The sequence below is a fragment of the Corythoichthys intestinalis genome, chromosome 15 (genome assembly GCF_030265065.1).
Source record: "Corythoichthys intestinalis isolate RoL2023-P3 chromosome 15, ASM3026506v1, whole genome shotgun sequence".
Lineage (NCBI taxonomy): Eukaryota > Metazoa > Chordata > Actinopteri > Syngnathiformes > Syngnathidae > Corythoichthys > Corythoichthys intestinalis.
The window spans coordinates 32440360-32467316 of NC_080409.1; the positions used below are offsets into that span (position 1 = coordinate 32440360).

The window sequence follows — 26957 nt, forward strand, 5'->3', positions numbered from 1 at the left end:
CATACACACACACATATACATATATATATATATTTATATATATCGCGGAAAACACAGACAAGACATAGCAGATTCATGGCGCGATAACCACCCCCCCCAACTATTTTTAATTTGTCCGTTTTACTCTGGAAACCCCTGTTTACAGACGTTGCGCAACCGGTTTTGTTTCAACCCAGCCATAAAAATAGTTCTATTTATTATTCGAAATGTCGGTCATTTTAGCTTAGAATTATTAATGGATGTCTAATATTTTGTTTAAAACAAAAAAAATGGTGTCTGTAAAAAAAGTCACGGATATCCCCCTCATAACTATCGCTTTATTGTAAATTTTTTTTTTTGTTACTGTCGCATTTTCTCCGATAGGTTAGATGATAAATAATCGATCCAAACAAAAAAAATTGAAAAAAATTTTTTTTTTAAAAGAGTAAATATATGAAAAAGAAAATCTCAAACACTCCTTGATGTCTGCGATTTCTGCATCGCGACCCTTGTTATATTACCATGTTTCACCCATACAATCCCCCCAAAATCCAGCTGTGGACATTCACAGCTGTGTCTTGACACTCGGTGATACACGCTACATGGAGTTTTTGGATCAAAACAAGGTAAGTACACGATAATATCTCGTTAAAGTCATGGCGTCTTCAATTCTGCTCTTTCATGCTCTCGCTTCCAGATAGGGTTTCACTGTTATTTTTTTTTTTTAAATGCCCTCCTGTTCAAAATGTTTCTTTCCCCAGAAAATTGAGATTTTAAGCTTTCCAATGATGTATCACACATGCATATCGGACAATTTTGAAAGTTGGCCAAATTGGGGGTCTCAGAGCGGAACTTCAAGTCACCTGAGTGTTTTCAAGTCATTTAGAAATATTGATAATAGTAATATAGCAGTGTTGGTAGATGGGAGCGATATACTAATTGTTCATCTTTGATCAATCTTGACAAAATTGCATCCTACCCTGTGGATTAAGTACACCCAAGGGCGTAGGTTTGCATAGGTACAGTAGGGACATAACACTGCCAACTTTTCAGGGTTCTCAAATTGTCCCCACCAACTTTTAAGCAACCTTAGTTGCATTACATGAGGAGTTCAGTTATATAGGTAATTTAGATTGTCTACCCATGCTGTAATGATAGAATAGACCCTACCATTATGAAGTGAAATATTTTCATTATGTTCAGACTTACATTTATCCCTTTTCACTTGCGGAATGTGCCAGTCCATTCCTCCCCCCCAACAAACGTTTGGCTGGCTGATGACTTGAAGCCCTCCGTCCCACCACAAAAACATACACATACTCACACATCCCAAAAAATTAATGTCAACAACATGCTGCTTCCTCCGCCCCCTTCGAAGAGGAGGGATATTAGAAGTTTTTTTTCGGCCAGCAGCAGCCACTGTAAGTCATGTAAGAATATTGCCTGGTACACCAGTCTCACCGCTGTTCCAGCTATTTAGTCTGGCCACCATTCAGCGGATACAATTTCCAGGGCGGAGCAAGCCACAGCAAACAGACAGCGGAGTGGACCAATCAGCGACAGGCAGACGTGACGTTAGTAAAACGACGAGGGCAGGACGAGGGACTTGCGTGCGGAAGTAAACATACGAGGAGAGCGAAGATTGGCTAGCGTGAGACAGACTGTTGTCAATGACTCGTGTCGATGTGTTTTTGGTAATTTAAAACTGATTTTACCGTGGATTGGAACATATTCTCGGCTCTCCTGTTCACCACCTGTGTTGTTGTGGAGACGACTTCCGACGCGCAAGAGTGACGTTGCTCGTTAAGAACACATCACGCATATAAACGAATCTGATTTGTCGATTGATTTTGTACCTGCTCGAGAGGCCGTTAATGGGCTGGTTCCCAGACTTTTCTCTCAGTGTTTGAAAAATACAGGGAGAACAGTCTGGCCGTGCCAGGCAAGTAAAAAGACGTCAATGTTGTGGGAGTGGGGGAAACACCACTAATTTTGCTATTGAAAGTCATACCTGCATCAGAGTTAGCATAACATTAAACTTGCTAACCTGCAAAACTACTGCGGTCAGGCCAGCCTCGACAAGGAACAACGAAGTCAAGCTAGCCGTCCCTTATTTGGATCATTGTTTACATTATGTGCATTACGGTAATATCGTCCCTACCAAAGTTGAAACCAAACCTACGCGCTACAGTACACCACAAAAAACTGAGCTTTAATTTTGGTCAGTCACCTTTTTATTGAAGTGTCAGTAAACATTCATCACCGTCACACAAATAAAGCTCATAGCAAAACACATTTGCACAAATAAAAACCAAATTTTTCCTTAAAACCACACAATCATTAAAAAAAAAATCATTCAGAAACCTTTCAATAGTGCAACTCATTAATATCAAACATTCGGAGACAAACATAAAAAGTGTTAATAGCGTGTTAAAAAAAAAAAAGCAACTTTGATGTTTTGGGGGTGTTGTTCACTTGCTGAAGAAGCACACAGAGTCCATGGCCATCTGGATGCTAGACAACACACGAAAACAACAACATAAGAAATCTGCCTCTCTTCGTTTATATTATTTCTCATATCTTAAAAATAATATTCCAGTTACCTGTTTGCGGTATAGCCTCTCTCGCACAAGTTGACCAGAGCGTACAGATGTCTCAACGCGTACTCGTACTATAAACATAAAAAGCATTGCATGACTGAGAAATTTAAATAAAAGCAATGATTATTTTCCTTGAAAATAGAAGGTAGAAGATATATGAAATGTTTAAATATCAATAAATGCTCCCGTGCCGTCGACGGTGATAGATGATCGTTTGATTCCTGCTAACCCCTCCTCGTTAAAATGGATTGGACATCTATGACTGTAATAGAAGTCTTTGAGTTAATTCATAAAAAAACATTAAAGCCATTTGAACAGCAGCTCGTTACTTTCTGTGTTGTACGTAGTAATTTGCCAAAGTTAAGAGTGTGTTCCGTGTAAAAAATGGCTGATTTTTTTAAACAATTGTGGTTCATCTATCATCATGAATTGCAGCCAATGAGTTATTCGCAGACAAATGCACGAGTATCTCTGATCTGACTGACAATTAATTTTTGTTTTTCGGTCAAATTGTTTGGCATATTGTCCTCATTAGAGCTGAAATCAATACTCGAGTAACTCGAGTTTAAAAATTGATCAGAATAATTTTGTTCGCCTCGAGGTATCGTTTAATTTTTCCAGCTCCAAGAACCACGTTTTGCCCGGACTACTTTTAATGCGGGACAACGCACTGATGTCACGTGTGTGTGTGTGTGATTTTTTAAAATTTTATAGTGAAATGTCTTGTTTTCTCATGTATATTTATAGTTGCGCTTTATCTAAAAATTTTTTTACTAAATTATTTGATAGCTGCAGCCCTAGTCCTCATTAGTTAATTTTGCTAATCAATTTAAATGTATTATTTTTTGTTGATTTTATTACATTTTATTTTTTAGAATCAAATGGCCAAAAAATTGAGTATATTTTCACAGTTTGGATGTGACTTTTTTTTTTATTCAGGCAAATTGATGCTCTTTATGTCTTTTCTGCTTCACACAAAACAACGTTTATAAAGTTTTACTTTATTGTAAATTGATCAATATTACTTTTTTTCTGTAATATTAAAAATGACACAATCTTATGCGGAGGTGTACTCATAATAATTTTTAACCCTGCGAGTCGAGTCAGAGTGTGCGTTTTTTTTTTTTTTCCTTCAAGTCCGAGTCATGGTGCAAGACATCAAATTTACGATAGGAGTCGACTCGAGTTCCCTATGACTCAAACCCAATTGACTGTTTATTACTAAAAATGAGTACAATTGCTCTCAAATACTTGAATTACAGTTAACTTATATTTGAAAAGTTCTTTATTTCTAAAAATAGTGGGATAAAGAAAAAAATCAAATATGTGTGTTGGCTAAATTTTAGCTTATGATCATGTTTGATTTCAAGTAACCTCTGAAGCTTGTTTAGCTGACCAAATGAACAGTTGGATAGTTTGGACAGTTCTGGATAAATTCTAAAAATATATGACATTTTGAAAAAAAAATAGACTTCCCAATACTGTAGAGAATTTGTTGTGCTGCTGCTTTTGGCGTACCTTAGCTTTGTTCCAGTTGAAGCAGTTGCTTTTGTAGTGGTCCACGGCGCTCCGATAGCACTGGTGTTGGGTCAGGTCCCGCCTCTCGTTGATCACCTGCTCGGCCTGGGAACTGTCGCCCGTCACCCTCTCGGCGATCTGGCGCGTAGTCGCCGCCAGCATTTCCCTTACCTATACACACACAAAGTTTGTTTACCTAACAAAGTCTGCTTCACAGTCACACGTTGACCTTGAAGTAGGGCTTGTGTATTTGGTTGTATGGGTATAATATTTTTTTCTTTCTTTTTTTTTTTAATAAAACTGAATTTTTCTATCGACACGGAGCAGGCACACTTTGAATAAATTAAAGTTATATAGGCCTCTTTGAGTGAACTTCAAGTACAATTCAAGAATCTCGATCAGGCCTAATATATATATTAGGGCTGTCAAACGATTAAAATTTTTAATTGAGTTAATTACAGTTTAAAAATTAATTAATCGTAATTAATCGCAACTAATCACAATTCCAACCATCTATAAAATATGCCATATTTTTCTGTAAATTATATATATATTCTGTAAAATAATTTGTTGGAATGGAAAGATAAGACACAAGATGGATATATACATTCAACATACGGTACATAAGGACTGTAGTGGGCATTTCACTCTACTGTCATTTAAATCTGTCTATGCTGTCCTCACTCCGAAGCGTCTACTTTTTCCAAAGCTAGACAGCTAGTGAACGACGCCTTAATAATCAGACTTCTTCCTTTTTCATCTGATTTATTAATAAAATGACCTCAAACCACTGTCCTCTTTAGACCGTAGTGAAACTACAGAAAAAAAGTACACAAGCATTGCATTAGCAACAACGTTAGCTTAGCACGCTATACAGGTTCACTAAACATAAACAAAAAGCATCTCATACAAAAAATATAACATTTCGCTTACTAACATAATATGTACATTCTTTACAACAACCATACTTACGGACAAATCTTGTCCAAGGATCATGTAAGCACAACATTACAACGTAGGCGTTAGCCCGAGACGTCGTGCAGCCATATTGAACTGGCAAGAAAGCAATAAACCATGTCGTAAAGCGACCACAAGAGTTCGCTGTTAGACAGCACAAAAAAACTTGCTGTAAAACTTACCAAAAGGCAGAATACTGTCTGAGCGGGACATGTGCGTTAATTGCGTCAAATATTTTAACGTGATTAATTTAAAAAATGAATTACCGCGCGTTAACGCGATAATTTTGACAGCCCTAATATATATATATATATATATATATATATATATATATATATATACATATATATATATATACACACATATATATATATATATATTAAGGGTGTAACGGTACATGTATTTGTATTGAACCGTTTCGGTACGTGGTGCTCGGTTCGGAACGGAGGCGTACCGAACGAGTTTCAGACGTAATGTAACCCTTTAAGGCTGTGAGTTGATCAGGTTACAGTTTATTTGTGCAGATTATATTTACGCCGTCTTCTCTACTATAATGAGGACCAACACAGTAGGACAGTATAACCCAGAAACGTCTACTCATTTATCATGGACTCATTTATCCGTTCAATTGGCTGACATACTGACATGTAATCACCAGAGATTGTTAGCTATGATAGGTTCAAATGCGCATGTTTTATGGAACAGCAAAAAAAAAAAAAAAAAAGGGCAATGCAACAGAAAAGGGATCTTTAAGAGCAAGGAAAGAGTAAAGGTGGCTTATTTATCATATTTAGTTTTATTTGCTCTGATTGAGAGGTTCAGAAAATCTTAGCTGTCAATGTGCACTTTGGACTTATATTTGTTCATTTATGTTAGGCTACTTATTCATTTCCCTTTGATTTAAAAAAGTCAATGTTTGCGCCATCTTCAAAATATATTCCATTTAACTCTGCATAATATAAGTCATTTATACTTATTTTTCTGAATGTATGTTACTTATATCTTTATTATTAAAAAACACAACAAAAAGTAAATGTTTACATTATGTTCAAATTTAATATACATCCTATGTTCTTAAGTAGTTAAAATTGAGATTTGGCATTTAGTATGTGAGGAAATGAGGGAAAATAAAAATTAGGAGATAGAGGTTGGGGTTATAGCTATTTTTGTTAACTTTTATTCTGCAAATAATTGAAAAAAAATACAATTTTGAATGAAAATCAGTTTTTGTATGTGTTACAGAAATAACTGACCAAAACAGTTTTCTTTGCATTTCAGTAGTTTTGACCCCCCCCCCCCCCCCCCCAAAAAAAAAATCAAACAAATAAATTATAAAATTTCTGGCTCCGTGGCGACCTTCGAGTTCCGGCAAGAAATTCTAACCACTTTCACCCCTGCTTATACTCCTGTGCGACTTGTATTTTTTTCCTCTTTATTGTGCATTTTCTGGCAGATGCAAATTATACTCCGACACATGCGGTATCGGTTTTTTTTTTATCTTGCATTTGTTTTTAATGACAATAAAAAACAATTGTTTACATTTTTGGACGGAATGGAAAGACGAGTGTACGTCAGGGTGACATTAATGCAACATTTGAATTCCGTTGCCACAATTGCAGACGTCCAATCCATTTTGAGTGGGAGAGGATGGCAGCCCAATCAAAATGGATTGGACATCTGTCGCCATCAATGGCAGCCAATTTGTTAAGTTTATGATTTTTTTTTTTTTTGGGGGGGGGGGGGGGGGGGGGGGTTGGGGGTGTCATTGAAAGTAATAAATTAATTTTAACTGGGATGGGTGACATTAAATCATCATGTTTAAGATTGTTCTATCGCTGACCGCTTTCACAGTCCATCCAAATGGATTGGATGTGTATCACTGTTAATGGTAATGCGTAAGAGGCTCAAGAAAGATTATTTGGACATATTCTAGGTCAACAATGTCACTGGACAATTCATCGACAAACTTGATAGTTGGTGAATTAATCGCGGTAGCCCTACCTTGAAGTGTGAATCGATTTCGGAGAGGAGGTTGCGGGCGGTGCCAATGTCATTGGACGCCATCAGCTTCCGCTTGAGGATAGCCAGGGGAACGTCCGGACTGGGTGTCAGGTCTAGCTCGGCGATGGGAGGAAGCGGGGCCTGAGCGGGTACGGCCCCGCTTTTGCGCGTCCCCTGGAAGGCCGCCACCTTCATGTGGGCCAGAGTCTGAGGGCGAGTAGGACAAGTGCAAATGAATGATGTAGTCATTATGGGGTAAATTCCATTAAAAAAAAAAATTAAAAAAAAGCACACATTTAACACTTTAGAATCATTTAACTCATTGGCTAATTCACCCTCTCCCAGTCAAAATAGATTGGGTGTCTTTGCGCCGTAAATGGAACTGGAATATAAGCATTCACGGTTAATAATCCCAGTTTAAATTAATTGGATGTTTATCTATCGGGGGGAAAAAAAACTACTTTAGTGTGTTACTTGGAGATGTAACCAGAGTTTATTTCTGTTATAATTCATTTTAACCACCTCTTTTTAAGGTCCTGTGTCTTTCTTGGTGTTTTTTGGCCTTTGTCTCTACATACCATGTAGAAATGTTTAACATGCCCTAGGTATCTTGTTTGGTATATTTTTCCCCAGCATAACTGAATATGAACAGTTATTATTACACTATCACCTATTACTTTACTATATTAGGCCAAAAAATACACCAAAATCATCGATTTCCTACTACAATAATATAGAGAAATGAAGCGGAAAGCCGACCCAAGAGCATGTGTGCCCTCTAGTGTACACGCGAGCAGAACAATTGTATTGTTGTATATCGTTTTATTGTTTATCAAAACGATTATATCTCCGCTTTCCGTGGTCTTTTGGTGCCAAATAAAACTGGGAGAAAGTTTGAAATCCAACCTTTTGAGTAATCCGCACCACCACGAATGTAGGTCTTTTTAGGTCTCGGCTAAAAACACGCCTTTTTAGACTCGCCTTTCACACAGATTAGGATAGCCTGGTTTTATTTGCTTAAGGGTTTTTTAATGTTTTTGGATTTTATCGGTTTTATTGTTTTATTTGCTGGACTTTTATCGCGATGCGCCGTCTTTGTTTTATTTTTTGTCTTATTTCTTGTTTTATTTTATTTCTTTTAAATGTCATTGTATAATATTTTCCTGCCTTTTATTTATCTTGAGCCATGTTTTGTTGTAAAGCACTTTGAGGGCCTTTCGGGTTTTGTAAAGGGCTCTATAAATAAATTTGATTGATTGATTGATAATATTGACGGTAGCACTCTATATGAAATGGTTTAATTTTTACAGGACTTATCACGGTAGCGTGATCATAGGACTCAGGGTTAATTTAATTAACGTTCTATGATTTTAAATGTGCATTTAAAAATATATATATAAAAAAAAAAAAAAGCAACTAATAATAAGATGTCCCAATCGATTGGGATGCCGATCGATCAGGTCCGATCACGTCATTTTCAAAGTATCGGAATCGGCAAAAACATATCGGCCATGCCTTTTTTTAATATATATATGTTTTAATTACATCGTTTTCTAATTGTATTTAACGTTACAGACATAATATGTTACACTCATCCAGAGTCTTTAATTTAGGTTTAAGGTAAGGGTTATCAAAATTATCCCGATAACGACGGCAATTATCTTATTAAAAAATGTGTCACGTTAAAATATTTAACAGTATTAATATATGCGTAGCACGACCCTCTCACTCGTTGTCGCGCTCAATCTGTAATGACGCCGTTTTACCTATATAGAGATAAAAGACAGCACAAAATGAGTGAATTTTGGCAGCCTTTGGAGCCTCTCTTCAATTAGCTAAAACCTTGCTATCCCCCTCCCTATGATTAGAAATACCATGGGAAGCAATGTGGGGAAGCAAGGTGGCAACTGATCTTTGTCTTAACACCTTAAGTTATTTCCCAAAGCAGAGAAGATATATCCATTGGTAGCACGACGCAGTCATGGTTTTACTTCCCATCATGGTTCCACTTCCCATCATGCATTGGTGCATGGCTGCAGTATCATTTACTGAAAGCTCAACAAATACACTAGATGGCAATATTTAGTCACAATATACAGTCACAAGTCTTTCTATCTGTGGATCCCTCTCACAGAAAGACTTAATAATGTAAATGCCATCTTGAGGATTTATTGTCATAATAAACAAATACAGTACTTATGTACTGTATGTTGAATGTATATATTCGTCCGAGTTTTATTCATTTTTTTCTTAATGCATTGCCAAAATGTATATGATCGGGAAAATTTATTGGGAATGATTGGAATTGAATCGGAAGCAAAAAAAAAAAAGCAATCGGATCAGGAAATATCGGGATTGGCAGATACTCAAACTAAAACGATCGGAATCGGATCAGGAGCAAAAAAAACATGATCGGAACAACCCTATACTGTATATGTGTGTTTTTTTTTTATGACAAAAAATGGGAACTTGCTCTATAAAGGGGTTAAAGGTCATAAGTCTCAAATTGAATAGCTGTCTGCTGGGTTAAGAACCCCTCAAAAAGAAAAAAAAAAAGTCATCTTCTCTCATTAAATTTATCCTCAGATGCAAAAAACAACAGGATGTGACCCATAATTGCCCCAAATTCAAAGGGAAGTGTCCTAAAGTCAGTGAGAGACTAGCATGAAAACATTCCAATGTATTTTCTTTTTGCATTTTCAAGTACTGTACTGAATTTTTGTACTGTATTTTTCAGACAACAAGTCGCACCCAAGTATAAGTCGCACCAACCAAAGAATGCACAACGAAACGGGAAAAAAAACATTTGTAAGTCGCACTGTAGTATAAGTCGCATTCTAGGCGGACATTTTTAAAAATTTATCAGAAACCAATAATAAACACACATCTGTTAGCAAAATATTAACAGTATTTCAGATAACTATATAAAAGTGCGACTTGATAGTCCAGAAAATACAGTATTTTTTTTTTTTTTTTTTTTGGCACACTGCCTCACTTTATTTCCAAACTGCTTCACATGGCTGGTGTTGGTGTGAGTCCGAACGATTCGGAACTGTTTCAACAGCGTCTCCTTGGACAGGTCCTCCTGCATTGTCACAAAAGATTCGTTTTAACTCGCTGACGGGGATTGGACGTTTATGGTCGTCAACATCAGTCAAAGCTGATCACATACGGCATCGGAGTCTTCCATCCAGTTGACGCTGTACCAGTCTCCCAGGTAGGTGTCGCGTTTTTCATCGTAGTAGCAAGCATACGATGATTCGTGCGCGTTTGCAGCTGTTGTGGCAAAAACTACAAAAAAATAAATAATAATATATAAGGGCAGTATAAAGATGATCATTCTTGGAAAAATGATATTGAAGACCAGTTTAGTTAATCTTACTTAAGAAAAGTAATTGGTTACAGTTAGAAATTACTTCTACCAAAAAGTAATTGACTTAGTATCTCTCTTAGCTCATTGTAAGAGTAATTAGTTACTCAGCAAAATAACTGACGTTATTTTTCATGTGAAAACGGCATTTGTTCATATATAACCGCACTGGATTATCGGCTGCAGATGTCCACACTGTATTGTAGGATATTCACACCAAAAGATATTAACTGGTAAGACTTTATTTGACAGTGGCATCATAAGACTGTCATAAGCCCAAATGAACCACCATGAAGTTTAATCCAATTGGCTGCAAAGCTTCATTGCTTCAAGAAGCTTCATTTAGCCATCACGGTCCTCTTGCGAGAGACAGTCAACCTCTGCTTCCACTGCTGTCAACAATGTTGTCGTCCAACATGCCACCTAGCATGCATTACAGACGGTCTTATGACGGCGCCGTCAAATAAAGTGTTTCCTATTAACCCAAATAAATCAACAAATAAGACACACTGGACTATTAAGCTGCATGATTCAAAATGAGAGGGAAAAAAGTACCGGCTTAAAGTCCGAAAATCACGGTAGCTTTTTTTACACTGTTGGTATACCGTATATAACCTGTTTTGACCATAGCATGTAGAAAAAAACATAAACGCTGATGAGCATACAGTGGGGCAAATAAGTATTAAGTCAACCACCAATTGTGCAAGTTCTCCTACTTGAAAAGATTAGAGAGGCCTGTAATTGTCAACATGGGTAAACCTCAACCATGAGAGACAGAATGTGGAAAAAACCCCAGAAAATCACATTTTTTGATTTTTAAAGATTTTATTTCCAAATTAGAGTGGAAAATAAGTATTTGGTCACCTACAAACAAGCAAGCTTTCTGGCTGTCAAAGAGGTCTAACTTCTAACGAGGTCTAACGAGGCTCCACTCGTTACCTGTATTAATGGCACCTGTTTTAACTCATTATCTGTATAAAAGACACCTGTCCACAACCTCAGTCAGTCACACTCCAAATCCACTATGGCCAAGACCCAAGAGCTGTCGAAGGACACCAGAGACAAAATTGTAGACCTGCACCAGGCTCAGAAGACTGAATCTGCAATAGGTAAAACACTTGTGGTAAGGAAATCAACTGTGGGAGCAATTATTAGAAAATGGAAGACATACAAGACCACTGATAATCTCCCTCGATCTGGGGCTCCATGCAAGATCGCACCCTGTGGCGTCAAAATGATAAGAACGGTGAGTGAAAATCCCAGAACCACAGGGGAGGACCTAGTGAATGACCTACAGAGAGCTGGGACCAGAGTAACAAAGGCTACTATCAGTAACACAATGCGCCGCCAGGGACTCAAATCCTGCACTGCCAGACGTGTCCCCCTGCTAAAGCCAGTACACGTCCAGGCCCGTCTGCGGTTCGCTAAAGAGCATTTGGATGATCCAGAACAGGACTGGGAGAATGTGTTATGGTCAGATGGAACCAAAAAGGAACTTTTTGGTAGAAACACAGGTTCTCGTGTTTGGAGGAGAAAGAATACTAAATTGCATCCGAAGAACACCATACCCACTGTGAAGCATGGGGGTGGAACCATCATGCTTTGGGGCTGTTTTTCTGCAAAGGGACCAGGACGACTGATCTGTGTAAAGGAAAGAATGAATGGGGCCATGTATCGAGAGATTTGAGTGAAAATCTCCTTCCATCAGCAAGGGCTTTGAAGATGAGACGTGGCTGGGTCTTTCAGCATGACAATGATCCCAAACACACAGCCAGGGCAACAAAGGAGTGGCTTCGTAAGCAGCATTTCAAGGTCCTGGAGTGGCCTCGCCAGTCTCCAGATCTCAACCCCATAGAAAATCTGTGGAGGCAGTTGAAAGTCCGTGTTGCCCAACGAGAGCCCCAAAACATCACTGCTCTAGAGGAGATCTGCATGGAGGAATGGGCCAAAATACCAGCAACAGTGTGTGAAAAGCTTGTGAAGAGTTAGAAAAAACGTTTGGCCTCCATTATTGCCAACAAAGGGCACATAACAAAATATTGAGATGAACTTTTGGTATTGACCAAATACTTATTTTCCACCACGATTTGCAAATAAATTCTTTAAAAATCAAACAATGTGATTTTCTGTTTTTTTTCCCCTTCCACATTCTGTCTCTCATGGCTGAGGTTTACCCATGCTGACAATTACAGGCCTCTAATATTTTCAAGTGGGAGAACTTGACTAAATACTTATTTGCCCCAATGTACTTGCGGTTTCTGTTGAATTATCAAAGAAAAAACTATTCAGTCTATTTTTTTCTGTTGAATGTTTATCCCAGCAAGATGAATAAATATTATCAAGCTTCAAAAGGTTTCGCTGAGCATGTTTGGTTGTCAATATTACATTATGACATCAATATTACAAATTTTGACAAAAAAATTTGGATTTTTGTGTTGTTAATGTTAACCAATGTTAATTGGTTAGTGAAGAAAACAACAGTTTGGACATGAAAGTTATTGTGTCCTGAAAAAAGGGACCCAACCAGGACATTGTGAACAATTTTTTCTTTGAAATATAAAGGCAAGATCAAAGGCATGCAAATTCGGACAAAATAGGCCCAGGTGTTAAAGGGTTAATTACCTCATTCCAAAGTTGTTTTTATTGTCCATGGCAAAATATGTGCGGGCAACACATTCTACAATTGGATGTAAAATGGGGGCCGCAAAATATTGTCCCGTGGGCCGGAATTGGCCCAGAGTTTAAGACACCTACTCTATGTGAATGTAATACCGAAACAGAAAATCGTAATTCATACATAAAGTGTTAATGTTCTATGGAGGTTCTCAGTTTTGTTCCACTCACCATCAATGTTCTCTGGCAGATCTTTCATCATTGAGCCAGATTCGCACGCTTCGATATAGATCACCATCTGACGAAAAAAATAAGTTTTAATAGTGTTGATGTGATGAAGGATTATGAGAGGCTTTGGGTAGGCTCCACACCTTCTTGTACTTCTTATTTTCGTGCATGTACCGGATGGTCTCCTGGAGATCTTTGACGTGCAGCTGAAAAAGAAGAATTTTCAACAAGTTTTGAATAATCTAGATCGAATTAGGATTCATTAGTTGCCGTATTTCATTATGTCTTTTATTTAAAAAAAAAAATTTGATTAAAGATTTGATGTTGTATAGTTTTTTTTTTTAAAAGCATTCATTCATTGTCTGTACTACTCCTCACAAGGGTCCCAAAGCTATAGGTTTCTTTCACATTTATCATTTTCGAAAAATGAAATATAATCAAGGACAAATCATTCAAAAAATATATTACTCAATTTATTGATTATAGTTAAAAAACAAACAGTTGCAATTAGAGCTGTCCCGACTAGTCGACATAGTCGACGTCATCGATGACGTAAATCCGTCGACGAGCACAACATCCCGTCGACGGTTAATGAAGGGTTAAAAAAATGTATGCGTGGAAAGTTAGAATGTCGGATGCTCTGTTTGCAAGCGGGGAAAGCGGCACAAAGCCAAAAAAAAGCTCACCAGAGTGTCCAAAACATTGCCTTATTTCAAAGAAACAAAAGAGAGTACACTCTTCTGTCCTGTCTCTTCAATGCCAAGCTTGGCTGCACGTCGGCCGTGAATAAACACCTCAAGCGCCTTCACGCAGTTTGTAATTTTTTTTTTTCCATTTTTTGTACACCAGAGGGTGCTGTCGCCTTACTACATAATAATGTTTCATTGACAATGGGCCTAAAAGTGCTATTAGTATTGTTCTTAATGCTAATTGACAGGTTTATTTCATGTTATGGTTTATTTTATGGTATAGAAAATTATATAAGGTTAAAAGGTCATAAATATATACAGTATATACAGTGATTGCACTCAAGGGAGAGATTGTCAATGATAAGGTAATAAATTAAGGTAAAGGCAATTCATATAGGCAATTCATTGATATATAAATAAGGTTTAAAAGGAAAAAGGTGAAAAGTTTTTGTTAATTTCTAATTGTGTTGCTTTATTTGTGTGCACCATAGCTCTTACAGTGTGTTTACATCAAGGATGGAATAAAAGTTGTAAACCATCAGTTTAAGAGACCATCTTTTCAATCGGGATGCTACACTAATTAATTCTATCAGCATTTGAACTCATTGTTTATTTGTGATTTATTATTGTTATTTACGTGTTTATTTGTACTTTAATAAATAATTTGAGTGTTCCAATATGTTTTTTGTGAATTGATAAGCGTCAACAAAAATTTCATTGCTAAATTAGTTAAAAAAAAAAAAAAAAAAAAATTATTATTAGATTAGTCGACTAATCGTAAAAATAGTCGGCTGACTAATCGGGAGAAAATTAGTCGTTAGGGACAGCCCTAGTTGCAATACTGTTAAAAAAAGCACTTTATGCTTTATAACTTTTCAAATATGGGCAGGGATATTTACTTTTAATAGTTGCATATGTAAATCTGATCAAAAACTTTTGTCTCAACAATTCAAGAATGAAAGATACTCACGCCTGTGTATATTGTCTTCACCCTTTCACCAAGATTTATTTAAACCTTTAAAAATATATTATGGAGACAACTAGTATTGTGCAGTTAAAATAACTTTAATCAAGAATAATTCATTACAAAATCATCAATTCATTAGATTAATTTCTTGAATTGAGCCCAACCCCAAATAAAAATGTATTAAAATATTTCTTTTTGGTTGGTTTTTGTTTAACACTTATCATAGTATGTGTTAATGTAAGAAAAAAAATGCGTGCAAATAACAAGTTTAATGATAATAAAACTGTATCGACCCAAATATAAGACGGCCCTGATTATAAGATGACCCCCTCTTTTTAAAGAAGTTTGAATAAAAGACTTTTTGAACACCAAATTAATTTTTATACAGAAAATAATTACAGTACATCTGAAACAAACGATTATAGCAATATATTTGAGAGAAAAAGCATGTTATTTTGCCTCATTCAAATCTTAATATCTGAGCATTTAAATATGTAAAACTAAAGTGCAATCACATTTGTAAATGACTGGCTTCTAGTTTTTGAAATGTAAATAAACCAATCTATTGTGATATAACAACAAAATTGCAATAAATGCATTAACCATCAAAGTCAGGTCTAACTAACTGTAGTCTTGAAAGAAATCTAAATAAGGAAAATCATTGCAATAAAATAATGCAAGTATAATGCTAGTTAAACTTAAGAGAAGCTGAGATCTGTCATGACAGAACATTACGCCTCAAGTTCAGCATTCGCTTCAATGATATCTGGCGCCATCTAGCGTCATGAATGGGTATAATGTCTACACCCCGAATATAAGACGACTCCCACTTTTCCAGTCTTATTTCAATGCAAAAAACACAGTCTTAGATTCGGGCCAATACAAATTATAAGTTAAATAATAAGTTAAAAAGTGTTCCAACCTCTCCAGCGGGGAAAGCTAAAATTCCGGGCGCTCCATGGTCAGTGAAGTAAACAAAGATGTGGTCGTTGGGGCCACTGTTGGAACCCAAAGATAAAAATGTTGATGTGTTTATCTGACAAGAAAATCGAGCAAACAGATGAATGGCAGAGTTGCCACTGGCCTCTCTATGACTTTTCCAGAGCCTCCTTTCACTTGGGAGGCGTTGCCTCTCAGCACGGCCAGGAAGTTTTCCGGAGTAACAGCCTGCGCAAGACAACGTGGTCAGAGAAAAGCTGCCAAAATGTGGCTAGCATGCCATTTATACTCCACTTGCTTGATAAGTGTAGTCCTTGGGGACACCGTTGTACACGTCGCTACCGTTGGGCCTGTTGATCAAGATGCCTGGTGTGGGGTTCCTGCAAGTGGGAAAAAAAACATTGATCAAAATTATTCGTGACCGCTCGCGATCGTTGCCAGCCCTCCCGGGGCTCATTGGCGGTTAAAATGAGCGTTGTATTCCCAGTTTAAATGAATTGGACATTTGACGTTAATAGAATGGGGTAATTCATTTTGGTTTTATTAACACTGTATGAATTTATCATTTTATTTATTGACCCTTGAAATGATAAAAAATATAGTTAAAATAATAATAAATATTAAGAGAAATGAATAAATCAAAAGTAACTTACTGACTTTCACTTTTGTCATAAAAAGAAACAAAAGGAAAAAACTGACAATTTTTGTCATTGATTTTTCTATTTCGCTCGCCTTATCTATTTTGCTTTTAACGAAAGGAATGGTTTGTCCATCAAATGGCGTTGGGAGGAATTGGAACTAGGTTAAATGTGTTTAAACAACATACCGTATTTTTCGGACTATAAGTCGCGTTTTTTTTCATATTTTGGCTGGGGGTGCGACTTATACTCAGGAGCGACTTATGTGTGGAATTATTAACACATTATGATATAATTTCACATGTTATTTTGGTGTTTTGCAGTGACACTGATGGTTTTGTAAAGTTGTTAGCATGTTCTTATGCTATAGTTATCTGAATAACTCCTTATAGCTATGGCCACGTTCGCGTTCTGCCTTTGGCAGTGTATGTTCAATTGTATTATTGACTTTTTTATCTTGAAATGGATGCATTTAGTTTGTGGCGCTTTCACGCCCACGTGAAGGCGCACTCGCACTTGTTTACGTGACATGCCAGAAGAAGACGGACAGCTACGTAGCTCTGAGTGAGTGAGTGAGTTAGCTAGAGAGAATAGACGGATGCGAACCTACTTTCATTGTTTATGCTTTTAAATCATCTCTACAGAGGCAACGCCTGCGTGTATCATCTTTTCTGTTGTTGTGTGTTTTCCACCCGCGATTGGACACTTAGAGCCAGTTGTGTGGTTGTTTGAACGATGTGCTAATGATAGCGAACGCATGCTAACCTGTTACTTATTACTAATAGTACCTAATTACCATTTATTTACGTTGATGCGAACCTGTTTTCTATCGAAGACCAAATTGATTCAGCAAATTATACGGACGTCCAGCATTGTCTTTTGGGAGTTCGCTGTACAGCCAGGACCGAGCTGTAGCGTAGGACAGTATATTCCCATTTCGTTGTTCATGCACTGTACACTGTATATTTATTTAGCGTGTTGTTCTCTGTTGTATTTTTATATTAAATTGCCTTTCAAGATGACATGTCTGTTCTATGTGTTGGATTTTATCAAGTAAATTTCCCCCCAAAATTCGACTTATACTCCGGTGCGACTTGTATATGTTTTTTTTCTCTTCGTTGGGCATTTTATGGCTGGATCGACTTATACTCAGGAGCGACTTGTAGTCCGAAAAATACGGTATGTCTCAGTCTTATTAACATGATTCGCCGTATATTTTGTGTGATTTGGAACAAGGGTGCCAACAGGGGGTGGCTAAACCTGGCCAAGGCTCCCCCCAATAAATTTGTTGGCCACCCCACTCGCCAGTATAATGTCAGATTGTAGTAGCCGCGGAACTCGAAATGTTGACTGGACTATTATGGACTATATTTACATCAGGAATGTCCAAACTTTTTGCAAAGGGGGCCAGATTTGGTGTGGTAAAAATGAGGGGGGCCGACCTTGGCTGATGTCCTTTACGTAGAACAATATATTTAAGCAAATTTTAGCAAGCCATTGTGTGTGTCACATTTTCTTTTTTATTTACTTTTTTAATTAATGATTTCAACAATCTCGCAACTAGCCTTTGTGGCATTCTTTTGATTCTCGGGCTCTTGCGAAATACTTCTGCTGTGAAATTAAACTAGCTTCAAGTTGCTTCAATTTCTCGCTACGTATCTTCCCTGTAATCTTGTCGTACATGTCAGCGTGTCTTATGGTAATACTGCCTCACATTGAACTTTTTAAAAACAGTGACTGTCTCTTTGCAAATGAGGCAGACACAGCTGTTGCGTATTTTAATGAAGAAATAGTCCAATTTCCACCTATCCTTGAAGCGTCGGCCGTCGCAGTCAACTTTTTGTTGTTGATTGTTGCCATTTTAGAAAATTGGGAGTAAAGGGTAAAACGAGTAATGTTGCTTAGAGTGCTGCTGCCCTTTAGTGGGTAAATGAGGAGCAGCGTTTAGTGTGTAAGCTACTTAATATGCTGGTAGCAGTACTACTGACCAATTTATAAGTCTGTGTGCGGGCCAGACGTTATTGATTTTATGACAGAGGCTGGGGCCGGATGAAATTTGACCACGGGCCGCATTTGGCCCCCGGGCCGGACTCTGGACATGTCTGATTTACATTAACACAATATAACAGTATACAAAATAACACAATCAACCTAAGTATATTAGTAAGCGTGTCCTGAAGTCTTTTTTGACAGTTTTCTACTGGCCTGTTTATCACTACAGCACAGTAAAAATCTGAAATTATAGCTTTTATTTTTTGGTGTGCCACCCCAGGGTTTTAAGTCGCCCCATTTGGCCACCCCTATGAAGAATTTCTGGAGGCGTCACTGATTTGGAATAGGCAGTATAGCGCTACTCCAACACCTTGTGGTTGTTCCATGATTTTCTTGCCTGTGAGTGAACGAGGGAAGTAGTGTTTCATTTACGTCATTCACTCCCACTCCGCCCACTTTCCCTCCGCCCTCCAAATGGCCTCTGTGTGACGTCATAGCAAGTGCCTAGGGCAAGTGAGCGAGGGATTGCCTTGGGATCCCGCCGGAGGATTCGGTTGAAGTAGCTGGGGAGAGTCTGGGCTTCCCTGCTATAGCTGCTGCCCCCGTGACCCAACCCCGGATTAAGCGATGGATAATGGATGGATAGATGAATTGAGACTTGGCGCTCATGTTTGTGGACGTCACATTTTGGGTCTTGTAGGCTACAACAAAAACATTTTTGTATACAAATATATAGGAGTGGGAACCTCTTGGTACCTCACGATACAATACAATTTGCGATACAAAGCTCACGATAACGATCTGACAATATGGTGATACAACGATTATCGAAACATTGGTCAAGAAATCATTCTAGGATTTTCTAAAAACTACTAATAAACAGAAAAAAAGTTTCTGCTGTGAATTGGAATGAGTTTCACTAGTAGACGTCCAATCCATTTGAACTGGGAAGGTGGCAACGAATGAACGAATGTCATCCCTCCCACTTCAAACAGATTGAACGTCTATGGCCATCAGTGGCAGCCAATGCCAGGCAATGAGGTAATTTCGGGCCATTTAAGGTCATTTACCTGTTCATTTTCAGTTACTTCGCGTTGATTTTGGGGTATTTTATGGGTCACTTCCTGTTAATTTTGAGTTACAGAACAGGAAGTGACCTGGGAATCACCCAAATGAATGGGCAGTGACTCCAACTCAACAGGGAATGACCTGTAAATGCTGTAAAATGAACAGCAAGTGACCTGTAAATGCCCCGAAAATTGGACCGAATGACTGTGAATGTTCTGGTTTTGAATGAACTAACGTTACCAGTCTAAATGGATTGGGCGTCGAGCACCATCAATGACAGCCTTAGAGTTAACTGAGACGCTATTATGGTGGAAGATTTTGGTAGCAACTTGATGGTTTCTCTTTTTTTTCTTCTTTTTCCAACACTGACACTTTTTTAAAACGATATCTTGATTCTTGACAGGAGTATATCGATAACCTTTGGGATACAAAGTATCACGATATATCAGCATTTCGATTTTTTTGTCACACACTAACAAATATACAGTATATAAATGTGTCCAACAAGACCTAAAATCTGTTGTTGTTTTTTTTTGTTTTTGTTTTGTTTTTTTAAATTATTTATCATTTAAAAAAATATATACATATTTTTTTTCATTAATGAATTCATTAATCAATAGAATATTAGTAATCATTCTAAAATGAATAAAAACAAACTCTGGTTATGATCGTCTATAGTAATCTAAATATTTTGGTTTTTTTAATTTCCTAGCATTTAACTTCTGCAACTGACAACGATACACGTCCAATTCATGTACCGGTAAACAGGGAGGACTGGTCATATATCCTCTCCTTTCAGGGCCATTGACGGCGCTAGACGTCCAATCTATTTTGTCTGGGATCGCTGCCAGCCTTTCCCAGTCACAATTGGACATCTAGTGCTATCAATGGCAGCGGGTGAGTTCAATGAATGCCCTACAAAGGGTTAATAGCAACAATTATTTTAAATCGCTTTAATTTGTATTTTTTTTTTTTTTTTTTTTACATTTTTAAAAAAGATTTTTAAAAAACATTTTTTTTCAAAGAAAATAGGGGAAAAGTCTGTATTCCCCCGTTCATTCTTTTAATATTAAAAAAGAAAAAAACAATACATTTTTAATAAAACAAGAGTAGGGCTGCAGCTATCGATTATTTTAGTATTTGTCGATTAATCGATAAATATTTAGTTCGAATAATCGAGTAATCGGATAAGGAACATAAAAAATTAAAATACCTGAGCTGAGCCTCAAACTGTATTAAAAAATAAATAAATAAATGAGGATCTATGTACAACAAAAGAACAGTTGGCTATCTTACATACAGTGGGGAGAACACTGAACACTGTTCTCCCCACTGTAGCAAAAGTCCGCTAGCTTAAATGCTATAAAATGCCAATTTTTTTAAAATTTATTTAATTTTTTATAATGCTCTTAACAAATGGTTCAGACACATATTTCCACAAAAAATGGCTAAATATACCTATAAACTAAATTACGAATGCATTAATAAAAAAAACTCAAATAAAAACTTAGCTTATGTTGGTCTTAACAGGGGGCAGACTGATTCAGCCATGTCAAATTAAGTAGACTAGAGGGCCGTGTATCCACCCAAATCAATAAAACTAAATGCAAACACTTTCAAAACAAACCATTACAACACCACTTTAATTAAACGACTACTCGAAGCAGCAAAATTTAATTTGAATCTTTTTTTCTAATCAAATACTCGAGTTAATCGATTAATCGTTGCAGCACTAAACAAAAGAAAAGGAGAATACAGGTAGTTTCCGGGTTACGAACGAGTTCCGTCCATACACTAGTGACGTAACCCGAATATCCACGTAAATCGGAATTTACCCTTTAAAAATTCTAAATAACTACCCACAAGTCCAAAAGTGTTGTATTTTGTTTAGTGGTGGAGGATATGCTGCCCTCTGGTGACAGCGTTGGGTCTGGCTGGACTGTTGTTCAATAAAGTTTCCGAACAGGAGCTCTCAGATGTCTCACATGGAGAAAGAATAGCTGTGCTCTGGTTTGGCCCACATAAAGCTATACGTTGCTTCAGCTAATATATGTTTGTGTATGCATTTGTAATTAAGTTTAGAGCTACAGTTTGTGGAGTTACGTGTGAGCGATTTGTTATGAGAATTGCAAATACGTTAGCATCCGTAGCATTTAAGTTAGCGGACCTTTGTGAAGTAAATTAGGCAACACGCAACACGTGATTTAGAGACAAGACAATTAAAAATGAACTTTTTTTTTCCTCCTCCCTTTCTGGCTTCTGGTTGCAAAGACTCCAGCATCATTCCTGTGCGCTCAAGTTTGACTGTTGCCTTCTTCCTTGTTGCGTTAACATCTGCTGTAGTGCTGAAAAGCCACGCCGCTGTGGTCTTCACATTAATAGGCAAAGTGATTGCTTTTTAAAAATCAGTTATTGTTACTGTAGTCACGAAACAGGAAGCACAAGTGGGAAGTGCAAGTTTCCAGTCACGTCACTCCAGCCCTCCAGGTAAAAAAAAGAAATGAATTGGACATCTGGCACCTAATGAGATCAAGGTTTTCTACAGGTCAAATCTCATTGAATGCTTTTTAATGCCACTTCAAACTGATTTAATGCCCATGCCCAACAGCAGATAGTTTAACACACACACAAATTCTGAGCACAGTATTGTCCAAAAATCCAATACAGATATCGGCGGTCGTGGACTTCACATAATATGGCCAATTGTATAGTGACGCCCTACGGGATACTTTAATAATGATAAATGTAGCAACTTCAACTGAAGCTATGGAAAAAGTGCCTATATTGCACCACTATATTTATTTTTGAAATCAAAATAGTGCAAACATAAATTTTTGGGATAAACTGCAAGTACAAAAAGCACTGCCATATCGCATATGGCTCACATAGTGCTTCTGGCTCAGAATACCAAAAAAGGCACACACCTTCAGTACAGTGAATGAGGTATGTAAAGAGTTTATAACTCATTAATGGTATTCACTAAGGATGCAACAATACTCTGTTTTATATTGAACCGTTCGCTACGCCCTCTTCGATTGAATACGCAAAAACATTCGATCCGATATTGATATTGGTCCGATATTGGTCCGAATATAAGACAGCCTTGATTATAAGACGACCCCCTCTTTTTCAAGACTCAAGTATGAAAAAAAGACTTTTTGAACACCAAATTCATTTTTATACAGAAAATAATTACAGTACATCTGAAACAAATGATTATCACAATATATTTGAGAGAAAAAGCATGTTATTTTGCCTCGTTCAAACCTTAACATCTGAACATTTAAATATGTAAATTAAAGTGCAATCACATTCGTAAATGAATGGCTTCTGGTTTTTGAAATGTAAGTAAACCAATCTATTGTGATAAAACAACAAAATTGCACTAACTGCATTAACCATCAAAGTGATCTCTAACTGTAACTGTAGTCTTGAAACAAATCTGAATAAGGAAAAACACTGCAATAAAATAATGCAAACTGGTTAAACTTGAGAGTAGCTGAGATCTATCATGACAGAACAGAGATATCTGGCGCCATCTAGCGCTGTGAATGGGTATAATGTCTAGACTGCGAATACAAGACGACCCTCACTTTTTCAGTCTTATTTCAATGCAAAAAACACTGTCTTATATTCGGGCCAATATGGTATTTTCCGAACTTTTTTTTGTCCGGCACGCAGGTAAAGCCGTCCACCTTGCCTTGAAAAAAAGAAAGAGCTCCTCCCTGCTAGAAGCCCCCCTTCCCTTCTCCCCCAAACTGGACCACAAATAGGATATTTTGCTCATGTGGTAAACCTAGCTGCTAAGAGAGCTGTAGCAATCAACAGTGTGCTCCGCCTCACTTTACAAAGAGTAAAGATTGTTCTCAGCACAGTAAAACGTAAGCACATAAATATTATGCCCTAAAATGCATGCTTATATGAGGGCATTGTTATTTTTGCTTGTTAACAAAATAAAACACTGTATTTTTTGTTTGCGAGCATTAAATGTATTGAATCGAATTTAAAATCGTGTCCTTTGTATCGAAAATCGTACCGAACTGTGACTTAACTATCGTTGCATCCCTAGTATGCACATATAACAAACCCCAAGCATCTTAATTTGGAGACATTTAATGGTCAATAGGCATAACTGCTGTACAGAGCTGTGACCAGCCCTTGAACAAAGGCAGAAGGCTTCATGCATATTGGTCCAAAACCGATATTGATCCAATAATATCGGACAACTAATAAATTATGTAAAAAACAAACAACCTTTTTTTAGGATTTAACTGTCAGATTTACATATTTTTAATGTCTTGAATATTTAGTTTAATGCTTTTTAAGGCCTGAATTTTGACAAAATCATTTTAATGACTTTTAATGTTTTTTAATGACCCGCATAAACCCTGGCGATAACATTGCTTCGTCACAAGGGTTAGGCTCTCCTAAAAATTGCTACAGTCAACCGAGGGAAAAATAAAAAGTTAAGTGATGATTAACATGGAAAGACAAGAACTCACATGATTAGTGGTGTGTTTCTCTTTTCAAAAAGATCATTTTGTTTGTGTCACATTTTGCTGTCTCGGCAAGAAAATACTTGCTTTAAAAAAAAAAAAAAAAAAAATACTGACACATGGCCTGTTTAATCTCAACCGCCCTGCTTTCATTTCTCCTACTTTTTCTTTTTTAAGTGCGTCAGAAGATATATATATATATATATATAAAAAAAAGAAGTGTATGACAAAGAGCTGTTTGAGGGCTCTCAAAAATATATTCCACTTACAGATGATATATACGCATGCATATTTTAAAATTTTGTAGTTTCTGGTTGGTTTAAGGGGTTATATAATGTGGCTTTATTATCAGTGTTCGCTTATCAGTTGGCTAAGTGCCCCTAAAAACAGGAAAGACACACTGGAAAAAAAGGCTGACAGAACTGATAAATGGGCTGCATTATTTATTTTTTAGCTGCAAATAGACAGTGGGATAGAAAACTATGTGCAGAGGATAGTTAAGCGATGGAACTTGGAGAACATTTACTGTTATTACCTTTTTGGAATATTTTTCTTGTATGTGTGTGTGTGTGTGTTTTTTTTTTTTTTAATGTACTCTATTTTCCAGACTATAGGTTGCACTTTTTGTTTAGTTCGGTTGGGCCTTCAACTTATACAGGTTGTCCCAGGGTTACGACCAGTGTTGTTAATCTTAATTTAAAAATGTAATTAGTTACAAATTACTTCTCCCAAAAAGTAATTGAGTTAGTAACTCAGTTACCTGAATGTAAGAGTAATTAGTTACTTGGCAAAGTAACTGGTTTTACTTTTCATGTTTTTTTTCCCTTTAAAAAAAAACAACAACAAAAAAGTGAAGTTCAAAGGGTTTATGGGACAGTTGCCCTAGCCCAATTTTTTACTCTAAACGTAACTAGAAACAGAGGTATTGTAGATATTGCGATAACTAGATAGTAACCTTTGCTATGTTTGGAAGATATTTAATGTTGTGAATCAAACAAAGTTGTTAAAATTGCGCCCGTTATTGCATTAGTTCCCTTCTGTCTACTTTCTACACGTGAAAGTTTTAAAACGGTTTCATCATTTAAATAGATACAAGTGAAGATTTTACCGATTTAGGATTATTTCAGATAAAAAGTTACTTAGGTTCGCTACGAAGGTTCTCTACAACAGAGCTTTTCTGAGAAGTGTACTGGTTTAAGATGGCGGCTGTTTACTAACTCCGGCAAGTGTATCATTTCGCATCTACTTCTCTATACATTTGCTAACACTGCCAAGTCTGTCATTTCGCATCTAGTTCATATACATGTGATATCCAGCGTAGCATCATGTGGCTGTGGTTTGTAGACTGTCGGCTACCCACTCCCGCTCTTCTCTCTCCGTGTCTCGCAGACTTTTCTCGCGTCATTCAACCAACGTAGTCATGCAAAGTAACGCGCGCCTTTACATCCTCAGTAACGGCGTTGCAAAGATGAGAAAAGTAATTACTTATAAAGATGTCCCGATCGATCGGCATCCGATTACCTCATTTTCAAAGTATCGGAATCGGCAAAAAAATATCGGACATGCCTTTTTTTAAATATATTTTTTAATTACATCGTTTTCTAATTGCATTTAACGTTACAGATAAGATGTCTTACACTCATCCAGAGTCTTTAGTTTTGGCTTAAAGTAGGGCTATCAAATTTATCGCGTTAACGGTGGTAATTAATTTTTTTAAAAATTAATCACGTTAAAATATTTAACGCAATTAACGCATGCAAGGTAGTAATTGATCTTTTTCTTAACACCCTATGTTATTTCCCAACTGAGAGAAGATATATCAATTGGTGCCACTACGCACAGTCATGGTTGCACTTCCCATCATGCATTTGGGCAGAACAGTACTGAAAGCTCAACAAATACACTAGATGGCAATATTTAGTCACAATATACAAAGTCACATTTATCCTTTAAGAATTACAAGTCTGTCTATCCGTGGATCCATCTCACAGAAAGAATCTTAATGTAAATGCTATCTTGAGGATTTATTGTCATAATAAACAAATACAGTACTTATGTACTGTATGTTGAATGTATATATTCGTCCGAGTTTTATTCATTTTTTCTTAATGCATTGCCAAAATGTATATGATCGGGAAAAATTATCGGGAATGATTGGAATTGAATCGGGAGCAAAAAAAAGCAATAGGATCAGGAAATATCGGGATCGGCAGATACTCAAACTAAAACGATCGGGATCGGCTCGGGAGCAAAAAAACATGATCATAACAACCCTATTAATCACCTTAACAAATGAAGTATTTGACAGAGGGCTACCCTCAACATGAATCAAAATCGTGGATTTAAAATTCTCTCCCAGTTTTTTATTTGGCACAGATTGACCACGGAAAACCGGAGATAAGATCCTTTCAATTTCATAATAGTAACTATAAAAGAACTACAGTATTCACTACTCAAACTAGGAACTATTTTCTCCACTAGAGGGCAGTACACTCATAATCTTTGGATGAATAACGCTTCTGTTTTTCTTTCCCCCTCTCTTTCATTTAATGTATTTTTTCTCCCTTTGGCTTAATGTGGTTATGTGATGGGTTATTGTACAGTTTCATTATAACAACAGTTCATATAGATAAGTTTTTGCTGAGGAAAAGAAAAAAAAAAAACACCATTGTTAAAAAAAAACAAAAAAAAAAAAACAACCCAAAAATAAGCAGTTACTCAAAATGTTACTCATTACTTGAGTATTCTTTTTTTCACTTGATACTTTTTTACTTGTACTTGAGTACATTTTTTTGGATGACTACTTTTACTCTTGAGCACTATTATTCTGAAGTAACGCTACTCTTACTCGAGTAAAATTTTTGGCTACTCTACCCACCTCTGGATGGAACACACGTAACTT

The 26957-nt window shown here is 36.8% G+C and overlaps 1 protein-coding gene across 1 annotated transcript in view; it reads right to left on the reverse strand.

The window, feature by feature from the left end:
• Positions 1–2382: 2382 nt before the first annotated feature.
• Positions 2383–26957, reverse strand: part of lgmn (legumain) — a 35849-nt gene continuing 11274 nt past the window's right edge. The window contains exons 4-14 of the mRNA XM_057859943.1: positions 16160–16241; positions 16007–16089; positions 15845–15920; positions 13410–13472; positions 13270–13336; positions 10228–10346; positions 10051–10140; positions 7056–7262; positions 4098–4268; positions 2583–2650; positions 2383–2493 (exon numbers count right to left, since the gene is read on the reverse strand). Of these exons, the coding sequence (XP_057715926.1) occupies positions 2451–2493; positions 2583–2650; positions 4098–4268; positions 7056–7262; positions 10051–10140; positions 10228–10346; positions 13270–13336; positions 13410–13472; positions 15845–15920; positions 16007–16089; positions 16160–16241 (1069 nt within the window). The 3' untranslated portion in view covers positions 2383–2450. The remainder of the gene's footprint in view (positions 2494–2582; positions 2651–4097; positions 4269–7055; positions 7263–10050; positions 10141–10227; positions 10347–13269; positions 13337–13409; positions 13473–15844; positions 15921–16006; positions 16090–16159; positions 16242–26957) is intronic.